The sequence below is a fragment of the Mesoplodon densirostris genome, chromosome 15 (assembly GCF_025265405.1).
Source record: "Mesoplodon densirostris isolate mMesDen1 chromosome 15, mMesDen1 primary haplotype, whole genome shotgun sequence".
Classification (NCBI taxonomy): domain Eukaryota; kingdom Metazoa; phylum Chordata; class Mammalia; order Artiodactyla; family Ziphiidae; genus Mesoplodon; species Mesoplodon densirostris.
In genome coordinates this window covers 21,570,182-21,586,564 of record NC_082675.1, presented here as the reverse complement: position 1 = coordinate 21,586,564, position 16,383 = coordinate 21,570,182, and the positions used below count along the sequence as shown (strand labels likewise).

General features: G+C 42.5%; 1 protein-coding gene across 1 annotated transcript in view; it reads left to right on the top strand.

Annotated features, from left to right (window-relative positions):
• The window catches only part of PITPNB (phosphatidylinositol transfer protein beta), a 62,364-nt gene extending 48,798 nt beyond the window's left edge, over positions 1-13,566 (top strand). Inside the window, exons 9-12 of the mRNA XM_060118739.1 lie at positions 4,933-5,043; positions 6,812-6,934; positions 10,302-10,387; positions 11,585-13,566. Of these exons, the coding sequence (XP_059974722.1) occupies positions 4,933-5,043; positions 6,812-6,934; positions 10,302-10,349 (282 nt within the window). The 3' untranslated portion in view covers positions 10,350-10,387; positions 11,585-13,566. The remainder of the gene's footprint in view (positions 1-4,932; positions 5,044-6,811; positions 6,935-10,301; positions 10,388-11,584) is intronic.
• The last annotated feature ends 2,817 nt before the right edge of the window (positions 13,567-16,383 follow it).

The following is a 16,383-nucleotide window of genomic DNA, read 5'->3' as shown; positions in this document are numbered from 1 at the left end:
CGAGTGGGGGCTACTCTTTGTTGTGGTGCGTGGGCTTCTCAGTGCGATGGCTTTTCTTGTTGCGGAGCATGGGCTGTAGGCGCGCGGGCTTCAGTAGTTGTGGCACATGGGCTCAGTAGTTGTGGCTCGTGGGCCCTAGAGCGCAGGCCTAGTAGTTGTGGCGCATGGGCTCAGTTGCTCTGCGGCATGTGGGATCCTCCTGGACCAGGGATCGAACTGGCATCTCCTGCTTTGGCAGGCTGAATCTCAACCACTGCACCACCAGGGAAGTCCCAAAAGAGACTTTTTTTTTTTTTTTTTGCGGTACGCGGGCCTCTCACTGTTGTGGCCTCTCCCCGTTGTGGAGCACAGGCTCTGGACGCGCAGGCTCAGCGGCCATGGCTCACGGGCCCAGCCGCTCCGCGGCATGTGGGATCTTCCCGGACCGGGGCACGAACCCGTGTCCCCTGCATCGGCAGGCGGACTCTCAACCACTGCGCCACCAGGGAAGCCCCCAAAAGAGACTTTTAAAGCTATTTTCTTAATTTAGTCACTAGTTTAAGACCATAGCACAGATTAAGAGGTGAATTGCATAAGTCATTTTTAGAATTGGATGAGACCTTAAATATCACACACATATTAATAATGATAGCTGATGAAAATATATAGCTTCTATGTTCTCATCTTTCTCCTGGGGATCTTTGAGATTATGTTTCTGTAAGTCACCTTCTGTACCTCACACTAGAGTATTGATACTGTGGAGAATTAGGCCAAGAAATAAAGGCAGCAGGCTGTTTGTTCACTTGTTTATTTTTTAAATTGGTTTACATATTCTTCCCTGCACTTTTTTTTTTCAATAATTGTAAATTGGATGGAAAAGAAAAATCAAATTGAGACTGAATGTACATTTTAGATCCATGGAAGATAGGTTGGCGAACTGGTTCTTGTTGTCCCATCACTTATAGTTTTTAAACTAAATGCTATAGACCAGTGTTACTTTGTAAATTACCAGTAGTACTTTAATTGGCTTGAGCAGCCTGCCAAAGTCACTAGAAAGAATGTGAGAAACAAACTTGGGTAATTATTGAAGTCACGTGTGTGTGCTTTGTTCTTGGAGCCCCAGTTTGGTATAGGCATGTGTGTATTAAATTTAGCTTACTCTTTAATTAGAACCATGCTTCATCCTGCTGTTTTTATAAAATGGTGGGGAAATTCTGAAGAGTTGGTGTTTTAGAAACACCCAGGGTTTTCATTTAGCACAAGGTGTCCAGTGATTTGGAGTGTGAGAAGGAAGCTCTCAGTAGCCCGTAATTAATAGGACCTTGGAATGTTCCATCTGGAAGGTATCTTAGGACTAATCAGTGGTGCATCAGAGGTTCTCAGTCAAGAGGAAATTTCAGCCTGAGTAGGTGGGCAGGAGGTTATTTTATTAAGCCTAAGCATATTATAGAATAAAATGCAAAATTATAGGAAGTTGTAAGACAAGCCATCGAATGTCAGGGACATGAGCTTACCCCCTGCAGCCCTGGGCCAACCCCGACCCTCACACTCAACTCCTTCACCGCTGCTTTTAGTGGCACGTCAGTGGAAGATGAAAAGCTCTAGTGGAGCCCATCCTTTGCTTTTACTGACAGAGAAGTTAAGGCCTGGGGAGGTAAAGGATCCTGCCCACGTTACATGGGAAGTTACTTTGCATAATGGGAACCGCAACCCAAGTCCCCTTACTCTGAGTCTAGCACTACCGTTTGGCAGGTGTGCCTCACAGTTTTAAGTGCCTTATTCTACATACACCCAAATTGTATTTCATGTGAAAGTTTCGTGTCAGTGACACTCATTGGATGAGAGAGTACCTCCACTCTGGCTCTCTGCTTATTGAAAAAATGATCTGTAAAAGACCAACCTTGTCATTATTTCAACAAGGCTGGGTACTGAGAAGCTCGCTACATCCTGGGGAAGGCTGTGGACTGCTCTTAGAGACACCAGAGCCCAGCTTAAGTGCTGGGTCTGCAGGTCAGGGACGGGAGGGGGAGTTACAAATATGTGATTTTAGTCTGGGGCCACAGTGTCCACAACAGAGGTGTGTCCCTTCTGATAGGGATTGTTGGTACAAGGATAGTGGTTTCATCATTATTTTTATACATAGTCACTCTCCTCTCTACCAACCACATGTGTGTCCTCTAATACCACCTAGCACAAATTGGATTGTAAATGGTGCCCACTTAATACTTGCTGAATTAAACTTGTTCATAAAGTATGGGTACGTGTGTGTGCGCACATGTGCACACGTACACATCCATGCTGAATTTTCACATTGGTACTCTTGTTTAATGGGAAGGAAATTGGAAAACTAGAGCTGAGCTAGCCAAGTCCTTCTGTTGCCATAGAACTCACCTACAGAAGGACAGTTTGCTGTATGTAATGTTTGTATTTAAATGCTTGTGGTGTTGCCTCATTGATTTAATCCATGTACCAGGTCATTATTCAGAAGATGAAATGTTATTACAGAAGACATTTTCTGAGAAAAGTTGATCAGTCATGCAGGACTCTACAGAACTTTGAGTCCTATTAATAATACCAAAATAGAATTTTTTCATATATTGTATCATAGAATTCACTTGACACTGGAACATGATTGAGGGTTTGGGGGGAAAATGTGGTCTGGTTGCTATGATTGTGTAAATGAAGAATAATCTTGAGGTTTTAGGATACGACCTAGAAGTTCATCATTTTAAAATTTTATGTACGTGTGGCTGAATGGAAGTAATATTTGTTCACACACAACAAACTTACTGAAAGTGGGGTGTTTGTATGAGTGCAAGCTGACAAGAAGTGATAGTGGCACACAGTGTGACTGACGCCAGCACTGCAATTTGAGTGCTGTGTGAAGCTAAGAACAGTGGTAAAAAAGGGAAGAACGCTTGTAAAAGGCTGCTTAATCTTTTCACTCTGTAACTTAGTTTTTATAAAAAGGGTCCCCGTAACTTTCTACTCTTCTGAGAAACTTTATTTTAAAATTGTTTTGCAAATTCAAGGTGGTAGGTACAACTCTATGAAAGAATAAGGGAGGGAGAACTAATCTGTTTTAAGCTCTGAGTCCTACCAACTAAGCACAGAGCATACTCTGCCTTATTTAGTCTTTACAACAGTCCTGAGACATAGCTTTCTTCTTGGAATTACACCAGAACTGGGGCTGAGAGTTTACTGGATGGCCCTTTCCCTAGACCACACCTGCAGTTTGCCTCTGCCACCTGGGATTCTTTGAACCATACCTGCCTTCCATGCTAGACTGGGAGCTCCAGAGGCAGGACGATGGCTGCCTTTGCTCTGGGCCCGTCCCAGGCTCTCTCCTCGGTCAGCTCGGGAGTGGATCGGTCTCCCGCATATACCACCTTGGGAGAACAATGGTGCTAAGTGGGTCCGTGGTGAAGACACTGATGTGTGCCGTGAGCTCCTGGTTCACCCCTCCCACACCACTCACCCCTCTCCCCCAAGTAAACATGCTAGTATATTGTGCTTACTAGGACAGTAGCCTGCACTAAGTTTCACAGAAATCATCAGCAATACTATAGCTTGCAATCCCCCCCAACCCAGTTTTTATAATGAAAAATTTCAGAGGCAGCCATAAAACCCGTAGAACAGTAAACACCTCCACCTAGACTGGACAGTTGTTAGCACTTTGCCGTATTTGTTTTTTCCCTCCTCTTCTGCCTTTTCTGCCTCCTCTCTCTCCTTCTCTCTACCTACCTATTTATTTATTTATTTATTCATGCATGCATGCATGCAGAACCTAAAAATCCAGAGTAAGTTTCTATACTCTGGGCCTAGGGTGACATGTTTTGGGGATCCAAATTCTAATTGCTTTTTCATGTTTTCTTATGAAAGTAAATTGCGAACATTTTTTTCTGTTTTTTCTGTCCATATAGTCCCCCATCTCTCTCCCTTGCTCTTTTTTTTTTTTTAATATTTTTCCTTTTTTACCCTAACTCTTGATTTGACTCCCTATTACATTTAAACTATGAGGTGTACTCATTTATGGAAGTTAAAGTCCAGATGTATGGAATTTGCCTTCAAATACTTGATAGTTATAGATCACTTTTGCTGCTACATCCCTTTAAATGTCCCCCCTTTCGGTTGAAAAATACCTCAGTTAATAAACAGTGCCCCAGACTTCCCTGGTGGTGCAGTGGTTAAGAACCTGCCTGCCAATGCAGGGGACACGGGTTCGAGCCCTGGTCTGGGAAGATCCCACATGCTGCGGAGCACCTACGCCTGTGCACCACAACTACTGAGCCTGCGCTCTAGAGCCCGCGAGCCACAACTACTGAAGCCCACGCACCTAGAGCCTGTGCTCTGCAACAAGAGAAGCCACTGCAATGAGAAGCCTGTGCACCGCAACGAAGAGTAGCCCCTGCTCACTGCAACTAGAGAAAGCCTGCGCAGCAATGAAGACCCAACACAGCCAAAAATTTAAAAATAAATAAATTAATTTAAAAAAACACAAAAAAAACAGTGCCCCTCCACTTGCCAGTGTTTGAAGGCAAGACGATGACTAATCTTCCTCATGGTTTTTTTATTGAGGCTCAATAAAATGGATGAGACCTCACCACATCCACGGTGGGAGTGCGATAATGGTGTTATGAGAACCTTTACATATTAAAGGCTCACTATTGATATGAACTGAATTGAATTTGGTGTTTAATGTGAAATATGAATAGTGTAATTTGAGGCCGAGCACTGCGCCTATTAAATTGTAGAGCCAGGAAGTAACTTGGTCTGTGGAAGGAGGGTTTGCAGCAGGGGAATACTGCTGCTTTTGCTAAAATGATTTCAAGTTTCCAAATACCTGAATTAAACACATATGAGATTGTAATTTTCTTCATGTACGTCTGTGATGTTGTTACGCAACAGTCAATTTTAAGTCACGATTGCCCATTTTCAATTTTCCTCATGCAGAAGGAGCTGGCAAGCAACCCTGACTGTCCTCAGATGTGTGCCTATAAGCTGGTGACCATCAAATTCAAGTGGTGGGGACTGCAAAGCAAAGTAGAAAACTTCATTCAGAAGGTAAAGTCTGTTCAGAGGGTGGTGACTTAAATTTAGGTTAAGAGTTGAAGTAGCTATTAATGGTATATTTTCTCTTTTGCCACTTTTTCCTTCTCGTTTAGGTGAAATTATTGCCCCTCTGTGTAATTCCTCTCTGCCCTCCTTTTTCTGCCTACAAACAGCAAAAACAGATGCCAGCAGAGGTTTTAAGGGGCTTTCTTTGGAGAAAAGCATAGCGGTTTTTGGTGCAAAGTGCTTTCCTGATGGTTTGCCCAGCTGTTCTGTAGAGCGCCCTTTCCACGTCCAGCATGTCTCCAAGGGGACCTGGGGTCCTGGCACTGGCTGGAGGGAGAGGCCACGCCTTGATGTTGAGGCTCCTCTGTCCCAGTTCAGCTGATAGCCCCTGCACACAGGTCTCTCCTGACACACACTTTCTGTGCCCTGTGCCTTCTTCAGAGATCCTCACTGAGAATAGTTACGCTGAACCTAGGGTGACATAATCTGAGGATCCAAATTCTAATTACCTCTTTTTTATGTCTTCTTTATTCAACTGAAAGTAACACAAGTATTTTGATGTAGAAAGAGGGGAGAATTGCAGTTGCATAGAAACACATGGTTGTAAACGTGTGAGGAACATGGAAAGTTTCTTTGGTATTTAGTTTTCCTATAGGGTGAATAGTTCATTCCATTATCATTATATAGAGGCCCCTGTTATATCTCTGAACTTCCCACAACTAGTTGCATCTGAGTTTCACTGTAACTTTTCTACTTTTAAACTGTAACTGCTCTAACATTTTTTTTTAAAAAAGGATCTTATACATATAGCTGATTCACTTTGTTATACGGCAGAAACTAACACAACATTGTAAAGCAATTATGCTCCAATAAAGATGTTTAAAAAAAAATGGATCTTAAAGTGCTGGAAACTTTCATTATTCTTGGGCCTGCTTGCCGTTGGCCACAGTAGGCACTCTGTAAATATTGGCTTCTTTTCTTCCTCTTGGATCACAATAATAGATTAATAATCCAGTTCTGATAAATAGAAGGTACACATGTAATTGATGAAGTCCATCCTGTTCATGGAAAAAAAAATTTAAGTCGATTGTCCAGACATACTAAAGTATTATTCACTGTTCATTGCACTTTTCTCGCTTCTTGGGAAAGTGTAGTAAAACTTAAATAATCCAGCAATTAAAGCCACTAATTATATATGTTAAAGCCACTAAATATATGTGTGTGTGTGTGTGTGTGTGTGTGTGTGTACCTGGTAACAATAGAGCAGAAAAATTAATGGAGAGTATATAAGAGTTCTTAATTTAATAAAACACTTTATTCCAAAGAACCCAGGACTATCTTCTTTAAGTACATGTTGTATTCTACCTCACAATATTTCTTTGAATTGCAGAGAAGTTAAGAATGACAGTGTATGGTTTTATAGCAGAAGAAATTGAGTTGACCTTTAGTCACTGACATTAGAAAAAGGTAAAAATAAGTCGGGTCCAGCAGGAGTTTGTGTTGGATCAGGATGCCCACCACATTTGTTTTCAGTTTCTGGTAAATCATTCTGCTTTTGCAAGGACTGTTTCACATTTCAAAGGGAGATTTTTCTTTTTATTTTGTTTTACAAAATGTTAATAGGACGGAATTAAGATTTTCACTAATTGAAATAGTGGTCTTTTCAAACCAAGAATATGTAGATTTCATGGGTTAATTGGGGCATATAAAGTTAATATGTTATAAATGTTAGAGTTTTGTCGTCTTATAATCATTTTCTTCTTTGTTTTAAAAGCAAGAAAAAAGGATATTTACAAACTTTCATCGCCAGCTTTTTTGTTGGATTGACAAGTGGATTGATCTGACAATGGAAGACATTAGGAGAATGGAAGATGAAACTCAGAAAGAACTAGAAACAGTAAGACTTCCCATTCTGGGGAAATTCTCTAATTTCCCCTTTCTAAAACTGTGTGCTTAATAAGTATAGACTTAAAATTAGGAAAATTGTTATTGAAAGCCATTTCTTAATCTCTGTATCCTCAAAATCAAAATCCAGTTTCTTAGACACTAATATCCTTTTATTCCGATTTCTCTTTTGTTAGGCATCTTTCGTGAAAGTAAACTAGAACTTTGTTGATCCAGAATTCGTTACGTGTAAAATGTTCAGCGGTCTTGTATTCTTTTCCACGCGTTGGTTGTCCATGCTGGTGCCTGGTTTGCAGTCCTTTTAGGCATTCACTTTATCAGGCCACGTCGCCTTTGTCATTTTGTTATCGCAGTAAGTTATCAATGCTAGCACAGTAAGTCCTGGTTCCCTATTCTGTGGATACGATAAGGCTGGTAGTGTTGGCATTGACTGCAGAAGTGCCTCCTCCCATCCTGCAAGTAGCAGTGTCTCCTTATTTCTTACAAGCTTTAGGCAGAAGTTCAGGTGATCCTTGGGCTGGAGGTCCGCGTGCCGTTTCTCAGAGTTAAGCCCGCCCCAGCTCCTCCCGCACCAGAGAGCCGGCCCCGCAGCTCAAGAGCACCCCCTTTCTCCCAGAGTGGTTTCTTCCCCGACTTACTCTTGCATGCGTCTGGTTTTGCTTTCGCTCTGAGCTGCGCTTCTTTTCTGTTGGAAGTAAGGCCCCACGGGGGAAGTAAACCCGAGGAATGTCCAGGGTAGGCTGTGGTTTCCATGCAGGCATCCAGAGTCCTGCCAGCAGTCCCAGTTTGGGAAGCCCCGTGGGCGGGCTGGAGTGTTTGACGAACGCCTGTGTGTGAGGCAGGAACTCCATTTAATCACAGGAGAATGGCAACAAATCAGGTTCTCTGGCACAGAAGGAAATCTATTTGTCTGGCACATAGCATTGTAAAGAATCTGTGTTTAAAATTGCTTACTTTTGGTGATTACAGCAGATCTGCTTCTAATTAGCTTTATACAAACCTTCTGAGAGGACTAGGACATATTTTCTTTATAAGGCAATAAAATGTTTTAACCTTATCTTATACATAAAGTAAACTTTAAGCAGCCTCCAGCTTATGAATGGATTTTGTTCCAAAAGTTTTTAAGTTCAGTTTTTGAGATTTGGAACATGTTTTCCCATAGTGACAACATTATAAATTGGGGTTTGGTTTGCAGGCCAGACAATAGAGGCTTCTCTGACCTCAATTTCTCAGACTAATAGTATGGCTCTGCGTTCTAGATCTTGGGAGTAAGGTGATAGGATGGCAAGCATGGAAGACCATCCCTTACACCCTTATTTTTAGGCTGGACCCAGGCAAAATATTTAAACGGACAAGAGTAAGTCATGGGTACTTGCTACCTTCCTTCCAATGCCTCTCTCCCACTTTTGTCTTCCCTTTCTCAAGAGTCAGGTTCCCTTCTCTGAGAAGCACCCCTCACCACCACCCAGTCTTGGTCCCTTTCCTCCTGCCTTGCCTGGTTTTGCTCCTTCCAGGTGCTCCAGGCTCCCGTAGTAGCTGCCACCTCTACCTCCAACCCCTCCGAGCAGCCGGCGTCAGCTGAACATCAAAAAGAAAGCAGCAGGATTACACACTCATTCTCACTAAGCTTACGGTATAGCCTTGGCATCTCCAAAAAACGATTTGCCAACACCAAGAAGAAACAGAAAATGGACTTATATCTATTGATTCGAACTCTCAGGAAGGAGGCTTTCATTTGGTTTTGATTTCTATGCTGAAGGCCCGTCCATAGCACGAGGAAGAGTGGTGATGGCTGAAGGGGTAACGAATGGAGCCCTCCCTGGTTTGGGCTCTGGATCCCTCGGACCGAACGTGGCCGAGGCCTTGTCTTCCCCCAGGGGAGTGCTTACTTCCCTCACAGCGTTTTAGTCTCGAGGTGCCTGAACACAGCGCCAGCGGGAGAGCCCTGCCAGGAGGTGGTGACTCCGGCTGCCACCTGTGGTAGAGGGCCTGCAGGCTCAGCTGCTTCTCCATGCACATCTGTTACTTGTGAGTTGGGAATCGCACTTGAAAAGAAGGTGTAAGAAGTGTTATACAGAAGCCCAGTTTATTAGAAAGCATCATTATTGTATCCACATGGCTTAAACTGACAAATTCCCTCATAAAGTTGGTAGAAATCTGTCATTGGTTCAGGGTTGGGAATCCATGGCAGTTTCTTTGTTAAATATTTCAAAAATACTCCAAGTCAAATTGCAGGGTTAAATGCTGATCATCTTAATGTTAAACCCCATTTATTTTGTTCTAGGTCACTGGGGAGTGCTTTATTCCACATCCCATTGCTGCTGCTCTGAGTCCTAACAGTTGGTTTGTGAGCATCTCAGTCTGGGCAGCATCATGCCCACAGGCCAAAATGCCTACCCAGAAAACACCTGCCTCCTGAAGAGGCTTAACATTTTCAAGTCCTCCCCTTTTCTTGAGGTCCTGTTTCCCTGACACCTGATGATAGAATTTGATGTGTTATATTCTCTTCTTAACTTGCAAATATCTGAAGAATTGGATTTCTTTCAAATGGGTTTTGGCCCTGGAGAGCAGGCGTAGCATCTCGAGGTTAGGCCTGAGAGGAATGCCCCTGCCTGTAATCCTGCAGAGGCATACTGGGGTTAGGCCCAGCAACTGAAGGAGTACTTAGGGCAACGTTACGCCTGTGCTCAACTGGACCTTCAGGAGGGGTCGGGAGAGGGGGGAAGGGTTGATTGAGCTTCAGAAATGTGTTTATTACATGTGTTCCTTTTCTGTCCATTCTTTTCTAATTTTCTCACTGAGTTGTTTCTAGGCCGTTGTTGTGAATGCCTGTCCTTTCTGATGCCTGTCCTTCTGTCCATTGTTTATCATATGTTGTTTCTGTGCTTGCTTGTTCTTCCTTTTGTCCTCCCTCTTTTTAATAAACTTCCTGTAAAGAACTCCTTTGAGGGACACTGGTCTCAGAAGCCAGAGGTGGCTACACCTCATGGCTTCCTGTCTGGTCCAGGGACTATGAAAAGGTGAACCAGACCATCGGGGCATTTTCTCACACTGTATTAGTGAACAGTTCATTTGCCCCGGCTATCTTTGATAATTTCACATCATCAGTCTGCAGGCTTTTGTTTCCTAGATTCGAGAATAGATACATTTTTTGTGCTGTGGTAAGAAAAGCCTTTTGCAAGATTTACTTTAGATCAAGGTAACTAGAAGGGCCTCGGAACTTCATTTTTAACGTGGATATGCTTGTAAATAGGCAGCGGTCACTTCACAATCTCTTCGAGATCTTTTTTCTCCCCTTGCTTACTAACCCAATTTAGAGTCTGTGATTTCAGCAGCTCATGATTTTATTTTACGTTTAGATGCGTAAGAAGGGTTCCGTCCGAGGCACGTCGGCTGCTGATGTCTAGATGAGTCCCCTGTAGGGTCAGAGACAATATCAAACTGTGTAAGTGAAGACCTGGGTAAAAAGAATGTTTAAAAACCAATAATACCTTTTTGGTAATGGGTAGTTAACTTGCTGAGTGGAGACAACATATTAAGTACGGTTTAATTTTTAGAATGTAAGAGGTATATATTTCAGACATTGACAGTGAACACCTGAGTTATTATTCTGTAAGAATTTTATCTGTGGAAGAGATTGAATTTAGTAATCCTAAATTAGTTCTTAGTGTTACGGGTTAGAATCCAGCTGCCAAGTACACTTACTCATCATGCAGCACTGTCCTAGAAAACCAGCTGAGTTTTCATCGATAGCCAGTTAATTGACCTATTTCTCACTAGGACCATTTGTGGTTAGTAAGGAAATACGTAAAAGCATTTAAAGTCAAAGATCCTTCATCCCATGCCATAAGGGCCAATCTCAATAATTCATTTTAGTAGACATTTTTTTGAATATCAGGAAGTCTTCCTTCATGTTGACTTTTCAGTTATCTTTACATTTAGCTTTAATATGTGTAAATACACTGCTTTTTGTTTACAGTGTAAAATATTTCTATGGTCTTATTTCTTTCACACAGATTTATATGCCTAGATAAGAGATTTTCCTAGAGGGGAAAAAAAGAACCTCAAAATCTACCCCACATATTGAAACCAGGATGAAAAACAAAAATCGGCAGTACACTGTCGTCATTTGTTAATATTGAGCTATGATGTTTATTGAGAAAAATGACAAGACAGAACACCCTTCTTACCCCACTGTTTCTTGGCTGCCCCCTGACATGTGCTGCCTGCTCTTTAATTACTGAACACCGGAGAAACGAAATGTTCAGTCCTGAAGAAAAATACCAAATAAGAATGGATGAACTCTGCCAGGATTCCTCCAAAGCCCTTTTCTTAAAATTTAGTGTTCATTTACAATTTTTTAAAAATTTATTATTACTTTCATTAAGGTCTTCTGAGTTTCTGTGATTTATTTCTGCTTCTAATTTATTTTCCCTCTGATGAAGCAAAACATTATGCCCTTAGTAAGACCAGAATCAAGAGATTAAATGTTAAAAATGCAGTAGTTGGGGTGCATTGTCTGCCAGAAGTTTTGTTACGCTGAGGATTTTTTTCCTAGAGAATGTTTGTGACAAGCTGCGGTCTAACATTTTTTGCGTCTCTCTGTATTTTAACACATTGCACTGTCTCGCTTTCCTTACAGTTACGTAATCAAGGTCAAGTAAGGGGAACAAGTGCAGCCAGTGATGAGTGAAGAAGAATCTGACCATGTCTTGCAGTGTTGACGTTTCCCAGACGTGTGCTTGTGGTTATGTGCCCACAGGCACAGGTCCCAACCACGTGTGTATATATGTGTGTCTATCTGTAGCTGTATATAAAACGCATGTAGAGCTGCAGATCAAAATACACACACTAGTGTATATATGTACATACAAACATACTGAAGGGATTAGTACAATTTCTCCAAAGTACTGTACCTATCTTCAGCAAGAATGCAAAAGAAAATATTTTCAATATATATACCTGGAACAGATTTTAATAATTATCAGAGTAATACCATTAATGGACGAACTGACTGCAGTGTAATACTAGCTGGTATGTTTCATAAATGGCAAGTTGTGGACCAATATATATATATAGCCTTTTATTACTTTTCTGTTCTTTTAAATCAGTCTCTTATAAATTTTAATTTTAGTGCCATAATCAACAGACTCCCACAGAAAAATTTATTAGAAATCTTTTGGTATTCCAAGGAATTTGGAATGTAACTCTGAATGTATTTATAATCATTTATTTCTGGATTTTCATCATCATACAGCCAAACTGGATAATATCTATTAGTAAGTAGTAGAGTTACAGACCAGTTTTTACTTGTTTGCCCCAAGGAAAGGATCCTTTTAAAAAAAATTCCATTTTTTATTGGATTTTTGTATGTTGAATTTCAAGTATTTTTCTACATCAAGTCTAGCAAAAATGGAAATGACAGTCTGTGATTTATAACAAACACTATACAATTTTCAGGCTTCTGTTAGGCAAAGAAAGAAATTGATGAAGAAATTAATAGGATTGTAGGCTGTTTAGAAAAATTGGACGTACAGCACTTCCATGGAGTCTTGTTTCTGAAATGCCTGCTTTCTGAAATTACAGCTTGGAAACTATGCAAAGGATCTAGATTCCTCACAGCTTACACGGTAGAATATAGATAGTGATGACATTCTGCTCTTTTCATGTTGAAATATACTTTAAGGAGGAGATGCTGCCTTTGAGATAAGAAGAGGTTCAGAGGCAGCATGAGGCTTGTCTGCACATGGTTAGGAGGCCCTGCCAGGGGCCAGCGCAGTTCCACCCGTTGGGATGTGCTCTCAAGTAGGACGTCATTAGAACATATCCTGAAAAAGCATCATGAAAATGCCGGTTAGAAGCTGCTGCCCCCTTTTTCTTTCTTTTTTCCTTTTTTTTTTTTTAAAGAAAGGAACAATAGCTAGGTAAGACTTTTATCATCTTTCTCTGTCCAAATCCAGTTTTTCTCCTGTCAGTCCTGGGAGCTTGAATAGAGTGATATTGTTGAAGCCTTCAAGTCACAAACCATCTTCTTTAACCTCCCGTCCCTCCTACAGCACACAGGCCCCTACGTGGTCATATCACATTAGTAATCTGATTTGCTGACAGTCCTGCCCTCCCTGCTCCTTGTTTTCCCACGACCTGTGTCCCCACTGAAGTGATCACGGTGACTTAGACAAGGATGTTTAGGATCACTCCTGCGCTGTGATACCCTTTATCCTCGGCTGCAGACCCCACGTCGCACATGTCCTCTGTGTACTCAGGATCAAGACTGATGTTTACTCTCTGGGCACTGTTGTAAGATAGGTTTTGTCAAAGCATAATCATTGTCTGCAAAGTGATGCCAGGAAGATTATTGCTAATTTTGTGAAATAAAGAGTCTAGCCTTCTCCTTTTAATGAACTTAACTCTCGCTGGCGTCTGTAGCATCATTGGGAGCTTAGGCGCACATGGAAATGAGAGCCCAGCGCATGGATTTTAATGTTTTTCTAACAACTGTGGAGATTTGAGGGAATGTGTGGTGAATGTAAAATATCTAGTTTACTTGGCAGTCTCTTGTGTAAATTACAGTAAAACAAAGTAAATGAAATTTAAACAAAAAATAAATTTGATCACAAAATGCCACTTGTGTGCCTGAGTGGTTGTTTCTCCGATGCCACGCCTGGTTTAGAACACTGTGGACCACTTCTCTGCTGTTTTTTCAAGAATTCTCCAATTTGCAGCACTACCACTCTGGGGAAAAAATTTTTTTTTTAATTTGTCTTTAAAATCTGAGCAGTAAAGAAAGATTATATATTAGTCTCAGGGGTTTGATAAAAATTATTCTTAAAGGGGGAAAATAAGGAAAATCCATAGTATTTTTTAAAGTCCTCAGTAAGCATTTTGCTGTTAGATTCTGCTCATTTCAAGATCGTAGCTTTTTGGTTTGGGGCCATGTTTTACATCTCCTCTTTTAGGACTTGGTCACTTCCAATCTTCCAGTTTTGGACATGTAACAACTATTTTCTTGTGGTGCCAACTTACATTCTAGAACGGTTCAACCTTCAGAGAGGTGGCCAGGTATCGGGATGGATTTAATAAAATGTTATATTTCCAGGGTGTTCTTGTGTTTGCTTTCTGAGGTGATTTTCTTAGCGTTTTATTTCAGAGGTAGTGTTTGCATTCACATGGACCGTCTGTCATTCGTGCGTTCAGCAGTGTGAGCTCTTCCACGCCCAGTACTCGGGTCCCCTGGAGGTGCCAGAGTGAGCAGCAGTGCAGAATCCAGGGTGGGAGACAGACGTGTTAATAGGTAGATGACAGCTCAGTCTGATAAGTAGTCGTTTGACAGTAGAGAACTGGGGGAGAGAGATCTTAAGACGTCATCCACATCATACAGATGAGAAAGCAGAAGTCCAGGCCAAAGGCAGCTTGGCAGTGGGGACCCTCGGAGCCCCCTCCTGGCCCCTCTCCGAGTCTTGGACTCCTTTTCTGTCACTGGGGCCCTGGTGCCCTGTAGTGTTCAGGGTCAGCTGAGGCACTGTATCCCCTAGCATATGTTGTGTCCTCTTCAGTGTGATTTCTCCCCTCCCGTTCTATCCGTTTACCAAACTGCCTCCTGGTTGATTAAAAATCACTGTGGACCTAACACCTGGCTTTTAAATAGCTCACTTTTCTCTCCCCTTTTCAACTCGCTAAGCTGTAAGTTTCACAGCCCAACTTCCCCCTCAGATCTTGTCTCTGAGGAAGTAAGGGACACTTATTAACAGTTGTTTTGTCCAGTTCCCCTCAGCAGTCAAGTTGACAAGAGGTCGGCTTAGAATTCCCTGTTCCTGACGATTTGGAAGGAGAACGGTCTGACTGTTGTTAGACCCTCACACCTGATACCATTGAGAGCCACTGAATGTTAGGAGGTAGAGTTCAGTGAGTCCAAAATTTGATTTTTTTCAACGTTGCCCTCACTGTCAACTTTAGAGTTTGGGACTTCACGTGACTGGAGGGAGGGAGGGAAGGTGCTGGCGGATAGGTTAAAGATTGTCCCGCTGATCCTGGAGCATCTACAGGGCGTGCTTCCTAGGAACCCTGCCAACATCACTTGGGGTTATGTTTTCTGACTTGGAAATATTAAACAACAGCGATCCCTTCAAAACCAGTTCTTAAACCAGAATGGATTAGGTAAAGTAGAAAATTTTGAGTGTTCTGTTATGCTAGGGCTACTGGTTCAAAACAAATTCAGCATGTGTCAACCAGAGGTTCTCAACCTTGGCTCCACTTAGAATCATGGGGGAAGCCTTTAAAAATACCGTTGCCCACCAGTTGCCTTTCTATGGCTTGGGTTCAGTGTGCCCTGTTTTCAAAGGCCAGGGAGAGAGCTTAGAGAATTCCTGCTCCTGGAAGATCGAGAAGACCTTCTCTCCAAGTAATCAGACTCCTGCCCATTCTTCAAAGCCCAGTGCAGCCTTCCTTAACCTGGAGTGACCTCTAGCAGTCTACACCCCTCCCCTGGCTCTTAACAGACTCTGCCGCCTTGGTTAATACGTCTGTATCTTTTGCTTCCCAAGTGAGCTCAGGAACTCCTCATGGGCAGGAGTCACACAGTTGTACCCCAGAATCACCTCTCCCGATGGCAAGTTTGACTCTGAAACTGATCCTTCTGCCCACAACAGATTCCTGCCTATGCTGTGCAAGGCCCCCTTTGAGTCCTGGAGTTAGAGTGGAGGGGAGTATGACGAAAAAGTCAGTAAGATCAGATGGCTGCCCTCAGAGAATCAAATCCTGACAGCCAGCTGCAGCAGGAGGCAGTTCTTCTGGTAGCTCAAGGTACTAAGTACGTTGAGAGAACAGACGAGGGAGCTCCAGGTCCGCATTCCCTCCTCACTTTCCAGACATTAACAGGAGCCTTGGTAGACTCTTCAAACTGAAGGAGCCTAAGACCAGACTCTTAAGTCTTTCCTCTTTCCCCTAAATGTACTTCTTTCCCCCATCAGTTAACTGTGTCACTGGCTGTGCTGCCCAAGCTAGAAATCCTAGCTGGTCACCGAGTCTTAAAAGTGCCCCCAAACGCTTGTGAAATCCTGCTCCTCTTGAATATCCTGGTCCAAGCCACGCTCCGATGAGTTGTCCTCTTATCTAGGGCAGGGGTCTGTAAACACAGTAAATATGTTAGGCTTTATAGACCACATGGTCTGTCACAGCTATTCAACTCTGCCCTTGCAATGCAAAAACGGCTGTAGACAATATGTAAAGTAAGTGTGTCTGTTCCGATAAAACTTTATTTACACAAACAGGCAGTGGGCCAGATTTGGCTGGTGAGGCCGCAGCTGCCAAGACCTGGTCTAGAGCATGGAAAGCCTTAATCAGTCTCTGCCAGAGGTGACTTTCTGGAATGCCCCTGATGGCGCTACACCCCTGCTTGAACACCTGCATGGCTCCGTGAGGCCCAAAAGACCAGTGCAGTCAAGG